Source organism: Chlamydotis macqueenii, chromosome 2 (assembly GCF_036417535.1).
Source record: "Chlamydotis macqueenii isolate bChlMac1 chromosome 2, bChlMac1.mat, whole genome shotgun sequence".
Lineage (NCBI taxonomy): Eukaryota > Metazoa > Chordata > Aves > Otidiformes > Otididae > Chlamydotis > Chlamydotis macqueenii.
Genome location: NC_141557.1, coordinates 143,987,638 through 144,001,989, shown reverse-complemented (window position 1 = coordinate 144,001,989; position 14,352 = coordinate 143,987,638). Strand labels below are relative to the sequence as shown.

Sequence of the window (14,352 nt, the reverse complement as noted above, 5' to 3'; positions counted from 1 at the left end):
TCCTCTATAATCAAACTTATTCCTTCCTAGTCTGCAGTCTAGCCCAGTACCCTCTTAACACACACAAGAACACCCATGCTGGATGAGACCAACGGCCATCCTAGCTCAGCATCCTCTGGGTCGGTGGCCAATACCAGCCCTAAGGGAGAAATCAACACAGACAGTGGCAAACAGCAGGGCAAAGCTTCCCTGGTCCTGGGAATCCGAGGTTCAGAAGCTTCATAATGTAGAGGTATTTCTTTGTGTTTCATATCCTGCAGCACACTAAAGAATCATCAAGGCTGGCAGGGACCTCTGGAAATCTTCCAGCCCATCCTCCTGCTCAGAGCAGGCTCAGCTGCAGCAGGCTGCTCATGGCTAGACCCAGTGAGGTTTTGACGGTCTCCCAGGATAGAGACCATACAACCTCAAGGCAACCTGTTCCAGTGACCACCCTCGCATTAAAAAAAAGTTTTTTCTTATGTTTTCTGAACTTTTTAGCATTCATATGCTGCTGCAACAAACTCCAGAGCCTGGCTATGTACTGCCCAAGGAGCCCGGTACATGAGGTGGGAATTATAATAAGGGCAATATTTCTTCTGTCTCCTACTCTGCATGGGACCACTGCTCTAACTATGTGTGAAGTTGTGATCTTACAAAGGTTTTAACACCACAGCAAAAGTCTTAAGATCACAACTTTCATTACGTTTATGGGAATACTCTGAGAAACTTCATTTTTCTGGGTTCTGTACTGTCACCGCGCTGTTTATAAGGATTGCTTTCTTTATCTCTCTCATGAGCAGTGGAGACATCCACCACTGTTCTGTAATACCCAGAGAAACAGGATAATTCTTTTTACAACTAGTTTCTGATAATAAATGGCAAACTATTTCTCATCTCTCAGATTAGAAAAAGTCAGGCAAAATGCAGTGATTTGCCAAAAGGTAAATAACCTTTTGATGGCATCTTCCATTCTTGGAACTATGTTCACAAATAGCTTTTTTGCTCTTATGACGCATCTGTTGCATTTATTTTTCCCCTTCTCATGAGACTCCCCATCTGCTGTCTACATCTGAAATGGCATCTGATAATTCATGCTAAGAAAATAGCCTCATCTATTACAGTCTTCAGATTCACTTTTTCAGAAAACATCAGCAGGAATAGAGAAAGATGTTAGGAAATCAGACGTAGAATTCTGTGTTCAGAAAGTAAGCTTGTCCATGTTAAGAAACAACAAGAAAAAATGTGGGTTTGGGGATGAGTGAACGTTTCATCTGACAGTGCAATTCACAAGAGAATATGCATTTAAAATAAGATGAATAGAAGGAGATGACCACTCACTCATCATACAGAGGAACAAAAGAGTTCACTGTCCTAGTTTAGCCGCACTTGGGACCAAGCTATGCAACCTGTCACTCACTCCCCCCACCCTCTGAGGGAATGGGGGAGAGACAATATAACAAAAAGGCTCAAGGTTTGAGACAAGGACAGGGAGAGATCATTCAAGTTACCATCATGGGCAAAACAGACTCATCTTGGGGAAAACTATTTCAATTTACCATACACAAAACCAAAGCAGGATAATAAGAGACAGAACAAAAACAACTTCCTCCCATCCCTCCCCTCTTCCTAGGCTTGACTTCATTTTAAATTATCCCTACCTCCTTCCCCCCGCATGAGTGGCTGGGGGGAGAACTGGGGGTTGCGGTCAGTTGATCACATGTTTCTTCCCGCTGTTCCTTCCTCCTCGGGGCAAGAACTCCTCACATTCCTCCCCCGCTCCATCATGGGGTCCCTCCCACGGGCTACAGTCCTTCGTGAAACTGCTCCAGTGTGGGGTCCTTTTCCACGGAGCACAGTCCCTCAGGAACGGCTGCCCCAGCACAGGCCCTCCACAGGCCACAGCCTCCTTCAGGCATCCGCCTGCCCTGGTGTGGGGTCCTCCACGGGCTGCAGGTGGATCTCTGCTCCTCTGTGGGCCTCCATGGGCTGCAGGGGGACAACCTGCTTCACCATGGGCTGCATCAGGGGATGAAGGGGAATCTTGGCCAGGAGCAGCATTACTCCTCCCCCTCCTTCTTCACTGACCTTGGCGTCTGCAGCCATTCCTCTCACAAGAAATTCTTCACACTTGGCTCAGGGAGACACCTCCCAGGTTCTCTTATATAATGCAGATAGAACAAACAATCATATATTAAACATTACCCAAAATAAATCATGCACCACATCTAGTGGTAAATGAATAATCCTTGCTCCTCAGAATTGCTCTTTTCATAAGGCCCTCCAGAGAGCCTGAGAGAACTGAGTGAATTTTATTCCCTGTAACTATGAGGACCAGGAAACACAGCTAAAATTCCCATGTAATAAATTAAATTTCAGTGTTGGAATATGGCTACCTAGTTACAAAAGATTTGCTATGAAAACTATACTTGTATTTACAATTAATTTTTCTATATTTATAAGCTTGGAAATTGCTACAGAAATGACAAATAAAAATAATGGCCATAGGCAAACCAGCTTCCTTTGTTGTTCTGATAATTACAGTTAGGGAGCTTAATGAAATCCAGCATATCAGATGAGTTTCACAATGCCTGCACCTCTGACTTGTACTACCATGACATCTTCCAACAAGGATGGACCAAATGGATTAGATCTACAGACTAATTTTACAGTCTTCCCTTCAGACTGATTTTCTTGTACTTTCTCACAATATTTAAGAAAATATTTTCCAATTAATTGAAAGTCATTTAGTGCTCTCACCAAATTACTCCTCAGTGAGTCTGGAGCAGATACACTTTCTTTTTCCCAAGTGCCTTTGATTTCTTCTCTGCATGCACAGACATGCACTTTAAAACTTTCCATCGAAGCAGCGTTAGCTAGACACACAAGGCATATCAAGTTGCTCTTAGGCTTCCTGCCAGAAAGCCAGCAGAGCTGATGCTTTCCTTCATTTACTTTAAAGTGTCAGCAAAACAGGCAATTTATGACCACATAAATACGGAGCCAACAACCTATGACCACTATCTGCGGCAATACAGCATAGATGCAGCCGTTTAGTTGGTCCTCTTCCCTCGGATTGGTTCATGCCGTCAAATGTGGGATCAGAACACACTTTCGTAAGTGTCTTCTATAACACCATAACAAAATAAATCACCAGTATGAGCATTTAAAAGGGTGTCAGGAACCAGCATGAACAAATCCCATTAGGAGACAGTAGGATTTGTGCAGATATCGACTATTTACCACTTTGAAAATTTAACTCCAAGGCTTTATACGTACAAGCAGGATGCAGACATACCACTTTCCAAAATTAGGTTTGGTTTTTATGAGGGTGTGAGATTTTTATTAGGACATAAACATACACAGAGAAAAGCCTTTCACTCTGATACAGTTTTGTTATTTTGTACGGGGATTTTAAAAAGCATCTGACAGAAGGGAAACATCTAAGGAGTCATGCAGCTATAAAATCATAGAGTAGTTTGGGTTGGAAGGGACCTTTAAAGGTCATCTAGTCCAACCCACCTGCAAGAAGCAGGGACATCTCCGACTAGATCAGGTTGCTCAGAGCCTCATCCAACCTGGCCTTGAATGTTTCCAGGCATGGGGCATCCACCACCTCTCTGGGCAACCTATGCCAGTGTTCCACCACCCTCAGTGTAAAAGTTGTATTCCTTATATCAAGTTTGAATCTACCTCCCTCTATTTTAAAACCATTACCCCTCGTCCTATCACAACAGGCTCTCTTCTCCTCATCTTTCTTATAACCCATGTGCAGGACCTTGCTTGCCACAAGCATTTGAAAAGTCTGTGGGACACAGACTGTCATTATGCGGTACTAGTTCTGCTTTGGAAGGTTTCGGAGAGGTATCTTGCAAGCAACCCCTGAGAGAAAAATGTATTTCTGACCACCACAGTAACTATTCTCACATGGGAAACATGCAGCAGAGTCCAGATGATGCCACTTAACTATGTTAGGTGCTAATTGTCACATGTGTGTCTTTCGCATTTAAGTTGAAATTAAAAAAGAGTGGTTTTAAATTGAGACTAGGCGTCATGTGTGGTAGCACTGACGATCCTCTCATCTACAGACTTCATTTCCTAAAAATGAGAGAAATCTTACAAAATTATTTATACAGCCAGAATCTAACAGCAGCAGTTTTGCTAAGACTGGAAACATACCAACAACTGGAGGTACCTGCAGGGCACCGAGGCTCAAGCTCAGCAGGATATCTGAGCATGAGGAAAAGTTCATCCCTGTCTGGGAAATATCTTCATGCCTTCCTGTGCAAGAAGAAATGACTGAACTAGGGCACGAATACCTTCACTCAGCAAGACTGACCTTCAGTTTATACCTTGGCATATTTTTCTTCCAAATGGATTTCTTGAAAAGCAAAACCAAACATCCTTTTCCTCATCCTGCACACTCTTCATAAAGAGTATTGTTAGAAAATTCAGGTGAAATCCTGACTTCTACAATAAGAGCATAATAATTCCACTAACTTCAGAAACGCAAGGGTTTGCCCTTCAGCAGGAGCTTGAACACAGTGTAACAAGGAACACGTCCCCGTACACTGAAGAGCCCAGCCACATACGTGATATATCTTAAGGATCTTGTTCAGAACCTCTTTGCTTCCTGAATCTTCTAAAGCATAAGGGAACTGGAAAAATTATAAGAAAGGTGTCTGCAGTTTTGCTCACACATTAATTGCTTGAGATCAACTGGAAAAGCAAACAAACACCCTAGCAATCCAATGCAAAGAAAAACAAACAAAAAAATTCCAGTCACTGAGATGTTAGTGCAAACCTCATGAAGTTCAACAAGGCCAAGTGCAATGTCCCGCACAGGGTCGGGGAAATCCCAGGCACAAATACGGGCTGGGCGGAGAATGGATTGAGAGCAGCCCTGAGGAGAAGAACTTGGAGCTGCTCATGAGAAGCTCAACATGAGCTGGCAATGTGAGCTTGCAGCCCAGAAAGCCAACTGCATCCTGGACTGCATCTAAAGAAGTGCAGCCAGCAGGTCAAGGGAGTGAACCGAGGCAGAAGATGCACAGCAGATGCTCAGACAAGGTAGAGACAGAAAACAAGAAACCACATGCAAAGGGATCAGAGAAAGTAGTGTGTAGCAAATACCAAACCCAATGAAAAGAAAACTAAGCAGATGGAAATCTTGACAGCAGAGGAAACACTTGACAAAGATAAATTGCCAATCTACAAGGATGCTGAAGTTCTGCATTATGGTTAAGTTCTGGAGCTACAAATACACAAAGCTGTCAAGAAATGCAGAGAACTTGTCCCCTTACGTCCTGGATCAATTGGCACTGGGGTAGCATGAACATTTAAGGTGAAGAATAAAAATCTTCCCTGCTGCTATCTGATGTGAGCAAGCAATCATTCATAACTGGGACAACATTCTCAGGTCCACTTCATCTCCTTCTTGCTTACCTACAGCTACAACAAATGCTGCTGAGAGAAGCTGTGGGTTATCAGAAGAGAGCCACGCTCCATGTTGGAAGGATGAATTCTGCAAGAGAGACCATGTATGCACTGAAGGCTTGAGTTACCCCATCTGAAGAGTCATGTGATCTATTAATAAATCTGAGCTCTCATTAAGCATAGCACAGGCTAAAAAAAAATGGCCAATGTGAAAAAGGGAAAAAAACCCCAAACTTTAAAATCAAGAGACAGTCAGTATAGGATGTTACACATACTGTTGCCCTATATACATCTGTATACTAGACTGTGTCCGTTCTGGTTAAATTAGAAACCAAGTTCTATGGCTGCCTTACCACTTTGCATTATTCAGCCTCCAGGCCCCAACGCAATAAAACAGCACAAGATATTAGAAGTTCATATTTAGGAAATAGTAGTAAACTTTTTAAAAGTCCATGTCAATAGATATTATTTTGCAGTTCACTGCCATAACAAAGTTCAGCAGTAAGAAAGTTAATTCCGTAACAGAGCAGAAGAGACAAAGCATGTTATAGCTTCATTCAAGTAGTGTCACTTCCAATTAAAAAGCAAAAGAAAGGGGACAGTGAGCACCATGTGAATTTAGGTCAAACCAGATTATTATTTTTGTACATTTAAAAATCCCAAAGAAAAGAATTTTGACATATGCTTTTAGTGTTCAGTAATGGGCAGAATTTTGTGGCCATCCACTGTCCATGCTTTAGATTCTGTCAGAGGTATCAGAACAAACACAGGAACAGTCCAGGACTAATGCCAACAAGCCCCAGGAAATTTAGAAACTGTGTAAATATAGCCTTTCTGCAAAGGGGAAAGAAGAAACTAGGTTTGTATTATCTTGAAAACATTCGTCTGCTCAGAAATGAACACTATTTCCTTAACTTTCTAATCAAACCCAGATATAAGAATAGGAAGTCAGTAACTGTCAGTAACTAATAAGCTGATGTGACTTTCCAAATCTTTTCACTCTCCTCCCATACCAGTCATATTACTTGCCCAGCTCAGCTATCGTCTAAGATTATAAACATGCCAATGTAAGTAGACACTGGAAGAAAGGTTGGTTTTTCTATTTATCACAGGACTCCAATTGCTGCTGACAGACCTGGCCTAAGAAAATTTACTGTAGCTTTCCAGGATAACTGACTGGAATAGAATTTGGAAAGAAAATTATTTGCCTGCAGAAACAACCGCTGTGTTACGAAACTCTGGGACCACTGGTCAAGGCTGTCGGCACTGTCATTCACGCAACCTGGCCGTCCATCACAAAGCACCAGGCCAGGCATCAGCACATAACAGAAGCTACCAGCTGCATTAGCCACCAGTGCCTCAGGTTGGAGTCACACCCTGTAAACAGAACACTCTTCACAAAGAAGACCACAATAAAAATAAATACTGAGTTCACATCAGGGCAATCAAGGTGCCTGGAGATCAGAGTCCTTTCCTTTTTTTGTTTGCCTTTTTTTTTCTGTTGTCCAAAATAGTTTGAATTAAATCTGGTAACACTAGCCCTCAACAGCCTAAGCACTGACAACAGATCCCACAAGCTCTAGCTGCTCTCTTAGCTCTATGGACCTTCTTGAGGTTCAAACCAATGGAAAAGGAAGGAGACATCACATACTTGAGGAAGGAGACATCACACACTGGGATGTGGCACTTAACTCCTAATAAGACAGAGATACTAGTGGCAGTCTGTGCACTTCACAGGACCAAGGTGGTATCCTCCGCAAGCCCAATTCAAACACGTCACGTGGAAGGCTCCTCAAAAAAAGGACAAATGGATGCAGGTCCAGAAATGGAACCATATTGCATATACACTTAAGCAAATGTCCTCATACTTCTCACCTCCTGCTTTTCACAATTGCTTCCTTCAGTCCACCAAATTCATTTAGGGACCAAAAGTCTGGAAACTGAGGGTTTAGACTTGTCACTTAGGCCATCTTTTGAAGCACTCTAATCTAGGCTAGAGAAGGAAAAGAGAACTGAGCATGCCATCCGGGAGAAATACTCTCCAGCTGCGTGGACGTGAGTTATACAACATAAGGTTTGCAAACTGAAAACAGGTTAGAGTACCCCTGAACATTGTGCTGCCAGTGGTAGGTAGTCAGACAGAGTATACTGCATGTCCTGAGGACGTACTAATTTGGGGTCTATCTTTGCAAAGCAACTACCACACATAAAGCTGGTTCTCACAAAATAAAAATCCCTTCTCTAAAGCCATTTACATGCTTTTCCCCTCCACAGGAGGACAGCAGTATCAGCAATTGCTCTTGTAAGACTGAAACAGAATCACAGAATGGTTTGGGTTGGAAGGGACCTTTAAAGGTCATCTAGTGCAGCCCCCATGCAAGGAGCAGGGACATCTTCAACCAGATCAGGTTGCTCAGAGCCCCGCCAACCTGGCCTTGAATGTTTCTAAGGATGGTACACAACATGAATAATACAACACATCAGAAACTCATTGGTATACATACTGACCTCTGCTATTCCAATGCTGGTGTCTACTGTAAATTTAATTAATTGGAGAAAAATTAACACAATAGAGAAAAAGATGAGAGCAGGATACAAGACGATGCAGAGAAACCACAATAGTTTGGTATTTCAAAGCATGAGATCAGCTCTCAAACTGAAATCAAGAGGAATTCACCTCTTTTTAGCAATGTCAGTTCACATTAACAACACAACTTATAAAGCAGCTGAGAAATATATTCCTCACACATGAATTTTGTCAAAGCTGTTCTGACAGGACAGTCACTTTTATGGACTTCATTATTCAGTTCATTCAACATGGATCATCCAGTAAAAAAAAAAAAAAAAAAAATTGTATGCAAAATTAAGAGAAAGGTGTATATATAAAAAAAGAGCTGAGATACTATATACCTGATAACTTCTAAAGACATAGTGACAAAAAATAATTCAATCTTTGAGTCAGAGTTCTGTAATTTTTTAAAATGTTCTGTGGAGATTATTATTAGCAATGCATTATTACAACTAATTAAAAATTTATTTTACAAGAAAATAAACCTTAAATCATCCTTTCCTACAGAAAAAATAGAATCATAGAATGGTTTGGGTTGGAATAGCTTTATTCCTCATGATGTTTAGAAGTAAATACAGTATTTCTTTTTAGGAAGAGAATTAACATATCAAACTAAGATTTTTAAAAACTCGCAATAGTTTTAGGCAGTCTATTTGTAGGAGTTTATAACCTTTAAAAATGATCAATAAAAACTCAGGATTTTCTTGTTCACAATTAACAGTCCTCTATGAAAACTAAATTCAAAATGCACTGCAATTGGGAGAACAAAATACCTGACAAGTACTCAATCACTGCCTAACTAAAACATGGTGCCAGTCTCAAGAATACTTCATGTAATTCCCCAGTTTACACATAGGAGGCCACTATTATGGAATTCCACTCTGCCTCTTTCCCTCCAGGAAGCAGGAAATCCTTTACTTAAGTGGTTCAAAACAGTCTCAGTAAAGTGAGAAATAGCAGAGCACAGAACAGTGGAAAGGCGAAGAACTTCTCTTCCCTAGATGTGGCTTTTTTCATAAAACCTCTTGTTTGCAGACATGAAAGAGACTTTCATATTGTCTATAATATTCTTTATGAGGAATTTTCATTTGCAATCAGTCTGGGAGGAAAAAAAGATAAAGAATGAAATTTCAAGGCTACCAATCAAACATAATTCTTCATTTTGCCATTGCTTTATAATGCAAAGACAAGACAAAAAGACTATCCCGACAGTAAAAAAATATTTGGATCAGCCCAGAAAGAGTTCATCTGGGGTAATATTAAATAGTGGCAAAAATAACTAACCCACTTGAATATGATTGTCGTAGTTCAATCAACTACGCAGTCCATCGGGACCAGACTACGCAGTCTCTCTCTCGCTGTCCCCACCCTCCGAGAGAATAGGGGAATCCTCCACAGGCCACAGCCTCCTTCAGGCATACACCTGCCCCGGCATGGGGTCCTCCACAGGCTGCAGGTGGATCTCTGCCCCTCCATGGACCTCCATGGGCTGCAGGGGGACAACCCGCTCCACCATGGTCTTCACCACGGGCTGCAGGGGAATCTTGGCCAGGAGCTGCATTACTCCTCCCCCCTCCTTCTGAACTGACCTTGGCGTCTGCAGCCGTTCCTCACAACAGGCTGGCAGACGCCTCTCAGGATCCTTTTTACATCTTATTCACTTCTCATCTCCTCTCCACTTCTTGCGGCCAGGCCGGGCCGAGTTGGGCCCAGTCAGCTGCCCAGCAGGAGGCCAGAGGGTGAGGCCTGCAAGGCCCACAAGGCTCACACCTCCCTCTCTCTGCCCCGGCTCAGCTGCTTCACATCATCTCCTAGCTTTTTTTTTTTCTGTTTTGCTCTTCTGAAATACATTATCGCAGAGGCGTTATCACGGGATATTCTGCCACCAATCAGCTCGGCCTTGGCCAGCAGCGGGTCTGCTCTAGGCCCGAACGAGTCCACTGAACAAAGGGGAGCGACTTCTAGCAGTTTCCTACAGAAGCTGCCACCTTAGGCCCCCCCCTCACCAAACAAAATCAGAACAATGTTCTAATATAATAATTTATTTCACTTAGTAAAATGTCCCTGGTTGAGTGTTAATATTCTGCACAGGCAATCAATTAAAAGCAGAAAACCTCATATGGGAAGTTTGCAATTCCATTACTATACCCTCAGCAACAGTTACCTTAAACTCGTCATACTGACAAAATGACAGATTCTGTACTTACTTAAAAATAAAACCAGTTTCCTTTTCCTGAAAAGTTACCCTAAAAATGTATTTGCATCTCATCTACAAGGTAACAGAGTCTGGAGCTGGATGGCAATACCACTTCGGACACACACAAAACATCCTGTTGAATTTGTTGCCATGTGAGGCAGCAGTGCCCATTCTTGAAGGAGCAGAAGCGACCAGGCAGCCCCTGGGTAGCACCTTGACTCAGACAAGGCTGTAGCTCACACGGACGCCTTGCACAAACGGTGCAGGAGCTGATGCCTCAAAAAACCAAGCTGCTTTTTCTTATTTGCCACTCCCGATTCCTGCAGGCATGCAAGATGCTACTTCTTAGAGGCAAGCTAGCCTCCTCTCTTCCCAACAATTCAGAAGAGGTGAGCTACTTCTCCAGGTACCAGATTAAAGGCGCTCTGCCACTGCACAAGGCAAACATTTCACTAGGCTGCCATGCAACTGGGGCACAAATGTTGAAGTCCTTGAGTAGCTTGTACTAAAAACCTAAAAGCCTAACAACAAGCAAAAAAAAATCAGGGAGCTCACACACAGGGGAGGAATGGTCTATAGTATCTTTGTTCCATGGAGAAATTACACTTTTCTGTGGAAGACCCACAGGTGCAGAAGTGGGTACCGGGCAAGGTGCCTCAGGTGCTGCAATGGCTTGTGTGGCTGCAGGAACTTTGGGGAAGCAAGGCCATGCTGTCTGCTGACAGATACAGAGCAGAACTGCACCAGCTGATGCTTAAAAGGAACACTTAAAGAGTGCAGGAAGTAGAGAGCATGGATTCAAAAATGTTGATTTTTTGAGAGATTTGGGGTATGACATTGAATCACAATAAGAGATGGAGGTTATCTTATGGTCAGTATGGACCCCATAAAATGGCAGAAGAGAACCTATCTTACACTGGAGCTTTGTTGTCCTGGTGTTATTTTCTGTACTCAGAAAGCAAGAGAGATGCCCTCCAGCACTAGTACAGTGCTGTCTTTGGCACCCTTGCTGTGACCCATAATGCCTTGAGGATGCTATCTGTCTTTGTGCTACATGGCCTATATGCCACATTACAGTTGACCAGAGCTGTACAGCAAAGAAAAAACAAGCACTATAATAGAAAGAGCAATATATCTAGCTGATGTATTTTGTATAACAATACATGTAAAAAATGTAAAACTTTCAGACTAGAGTCGCAAGAGCCATACTATTTTTGGAGATGAAAAGCATAACAATGAAAGTGAAAATTTACCTCTTAGTGCCAAACATGATGGTGCAGGCTTGTTTCACATTTATGAATGCACTGCTCTGCACAGGCTGTTTCTGTTGACCTGGATGAGAAGAAAGAGAGAGATTTTTAGATCAAGCAACTCAAGACCTTGATTTTAATATCCTGAAAAATAAGTACATTAGTAAATATCTTCCAGTGCAACTTCAGAGAATACCTCGCTATTTTATAGAAATATAAAGGTTAGCAAAACAATGTAAAGGTTAAAAACAGAATATAAAAGTTAAAAAAATCTAAGATCAATTCCTACTGGTACGTCTTAAATCTGAGGTTGTTAAAGCAGTTACTCAACAAAGAGTTATAATGCTATGTTACACTGCAACATCTAAAAGTCCTTGCCTCTGAAAGTGGAATTCATGTGCCCAAGTGAAATTCAGGTGCCTCAAAGCAACCAAACAAGATCTTCCTGAATAGACAGCTTGAACACAGCTATATAAATTTACACCTTAATTGCATTTTGGTGCTCAATTTCTTGAATGACTACCTTAGTAAATTAGTTATTTTTTTTCCAGAAAGAAACCATTAATATAAATGAGAAATTTCCTGGAGTGGGCCTACTAAGTATGGACCTCAGGAATTTCTATCTGGGAGCCCAAAACGGGACATGGTACTCCATAGTCAGTCTCTCAAATGCCAAATAGAGGGGAAGGATCTTTCCCTGACCTAGTGGCTACACTCTTGCCCACGCAGCCAAGGGATGCGAGTGACTTTCTTTGCTGTAAGCACACACTACTGGCTCATGCTCAAATGGCTGTTAGGTAGGCCTCTCAGATCCCTGTCTGCAGCACTGCTTCCCATGCAGTTGGTCCTCAGCCCATCCTTTTACACAGGGTTATTCCATCCCATGGGCAGGACCTTGCATTTGCTTTTGCTGAACTTCGTGACATTCTTGTTAGCCCATTTCTTCAACCTATCCAGGTCCCCCCAAATAGCAGGACTGCCCTCCAGTACATTGACTGCTGCCTGCAATTTCATGTCATCCACCAACTTGCTGAGACTGCACTCCCGTCCATCACTGATGTCATTGATGAAGATACCAAAGTGTTGGTCCCAGTACTGAACCCAGAAGGACCTCACTTGTTACTAGCTGGGTGTGACGCCTGCTGCTTTCCAGCCATCAAAAACTTCCCCCAGCTGCCATGACTTTTCAAAGACAAGAGAGCAGTCTCGCAATGACATCAGCCAGCTCCTTCAACATACTTGAGCGCATCCCATGGACTTCTGTACATCCAAATGGGCTAAGTGATCCCTAATACTGTCGTCTTCTACTGCAGGTACTGCTTCACTCTGCTAGGAGGCTCAGGCACCTGGGAGTCCTGAGGACAAGTACAAGTCTCCCCAGCAAAATCCAAGGCAAGAAAGGCACCAAGTACTTCACCCTTTTTTCCACATGGCCACACTGAGCAATGGGCTCATGCTCCCCTGGCTTTCCCTTTTGCTGCCAATGTATTTAGAGAAACCTTTCTTGTGCCTTCCACTTCCTTGGCTAGTTTCGATTCCAGGTGAGCTTTGTGTTTCCTGACAGTATTCCTACATGTTCCTGCACGTCCCACGTTTGCCTACAAGTAGCCTGCTCCTGCTTCCACCGTCTGCGTCCTTCCTTTCTTTGAGCCCAGTCAGCATTCAGGTCACTCCTTTACACAGGACTAAAAAAAAAGTTTAGTTGATTTGTTTAAATGTAAATGTGCATTCTAAATACAAATGTTTTGTTCATTAGGAAGAAGCTTACATGATCTTGACTGACAGGAGGATTTTTGTCTGCAAACTCCCTCCTAAATTTGTAAGATGCTTAAGGGGACTTCGCATCTCCATGTCACACCAGATAAAATGACACCAGGTAAAATGTCTTGTTATCTCCAGGTGAGGAAGTGGTATTTTCATAGCACCATATTTCATTATGGCTTTGGGCAGTGACATTTTTGTCTCATTTTACCAGTTGCTCTTAAAACATTTCCTTTTTTGTTTTGTGTAGGGCTTTTTTTTGTTGTTGTTTTTAGTTGGTGTGGCTCCTTCACTTGTACAACTGCAAAGAAGAGTCAAAGGGAACCTCCCTCTTCCTTTCCATGCCCTCTTGTTCCAGAATCACAGCCTTGCAGCTGGGCAAGAAGCACAGATATCATAAGCCTGAAGTACATTTTCCTTCCTGTGCAGTTATTCCCTCTGCCACTTACTAACATCAATCTCTTTATATTGAGAGCGTAACGAACGCATGCTTCATTAGCTGTCTTGATTGGGAATTTCTAAAGCCTCTAAGTAAGGCAAGTGTCCACTCCAATTAAAAAAAATCAATGGATTTGGGGCATGTGCATTCCCTACATGTCTTGGGAAATCACATTCCAGTTTTCTATTTATGACTGCCAGGCTAACTGGGAGTCTAAGCTATGCTTACACTGTCAGATACGCAGCTCAGAGATGGAACATGGATGAGATTAAGGAGTGCAACTCAGCCTCTGCCCCAGTGCACACATTAAGTAGCTCAAGCCAGTTAGATAGCTGATTATACAATGTGGAGCCTAAATCTGTAAACGCACTACAAACATCTGTGTCAGGGGTTCCTTTTCTCTTAGAAGTAGCAAGGTTCAAGCTCCTTAATTTAATTTAATTTTCAGAAGTATTTAGGTTGTGACCTGGAAGTCCAGGTCCCATATTTGAACCTGAGACTGTCTCTTATGATCCCAGCAGCATCGGTGGAACTTTGACACTGAAAATTTTAATCCCAGTTTCACAGAATCATAGAATAGTTAGGGTTGGAAGGGACCTTCAAAGGTCATCTAGTCCAACTCCTCCCCAAGAAGCAGAGACATTTCCAACTATATCAGGTTGCTCAGAGCCTCGTCCAACCTGGCCTTGAATGTTTCCAGGGATGGGGCATCAATGGGTTT

At 42.5% G+C, this 14,352-nt stretch overlaps 1 protein-coding gene across 5 annotated transcripts in view; it reads right to left on the bottom strand.

The window, feature by feature from the left end:
- The window catches only part of OXR1 (oxidation resistance 1), a 282,379-nt gene that overhangs the window by 229,282 nt on the left and 38,745 nt on the right, over positions 1-14,352 (bottom strand). For all 5 annotated transcript variants that reach the window (XM_086741158.1, XM_086741159.1, XM_086741157.1 and 2 more), the window contains one exon: positions 11,435-11,513. In XM_086741158.1, the coding sequence (XP_086597284.1) occupies positions 11,435-11,451 (17 nt within the window). In that variant the 5' untranslated portion in view covers positions 11,452-11,513. Of the gene's footprint in view, positions 1-11,434; positions 11,514-14,352 lie in introns of those variants that run through there.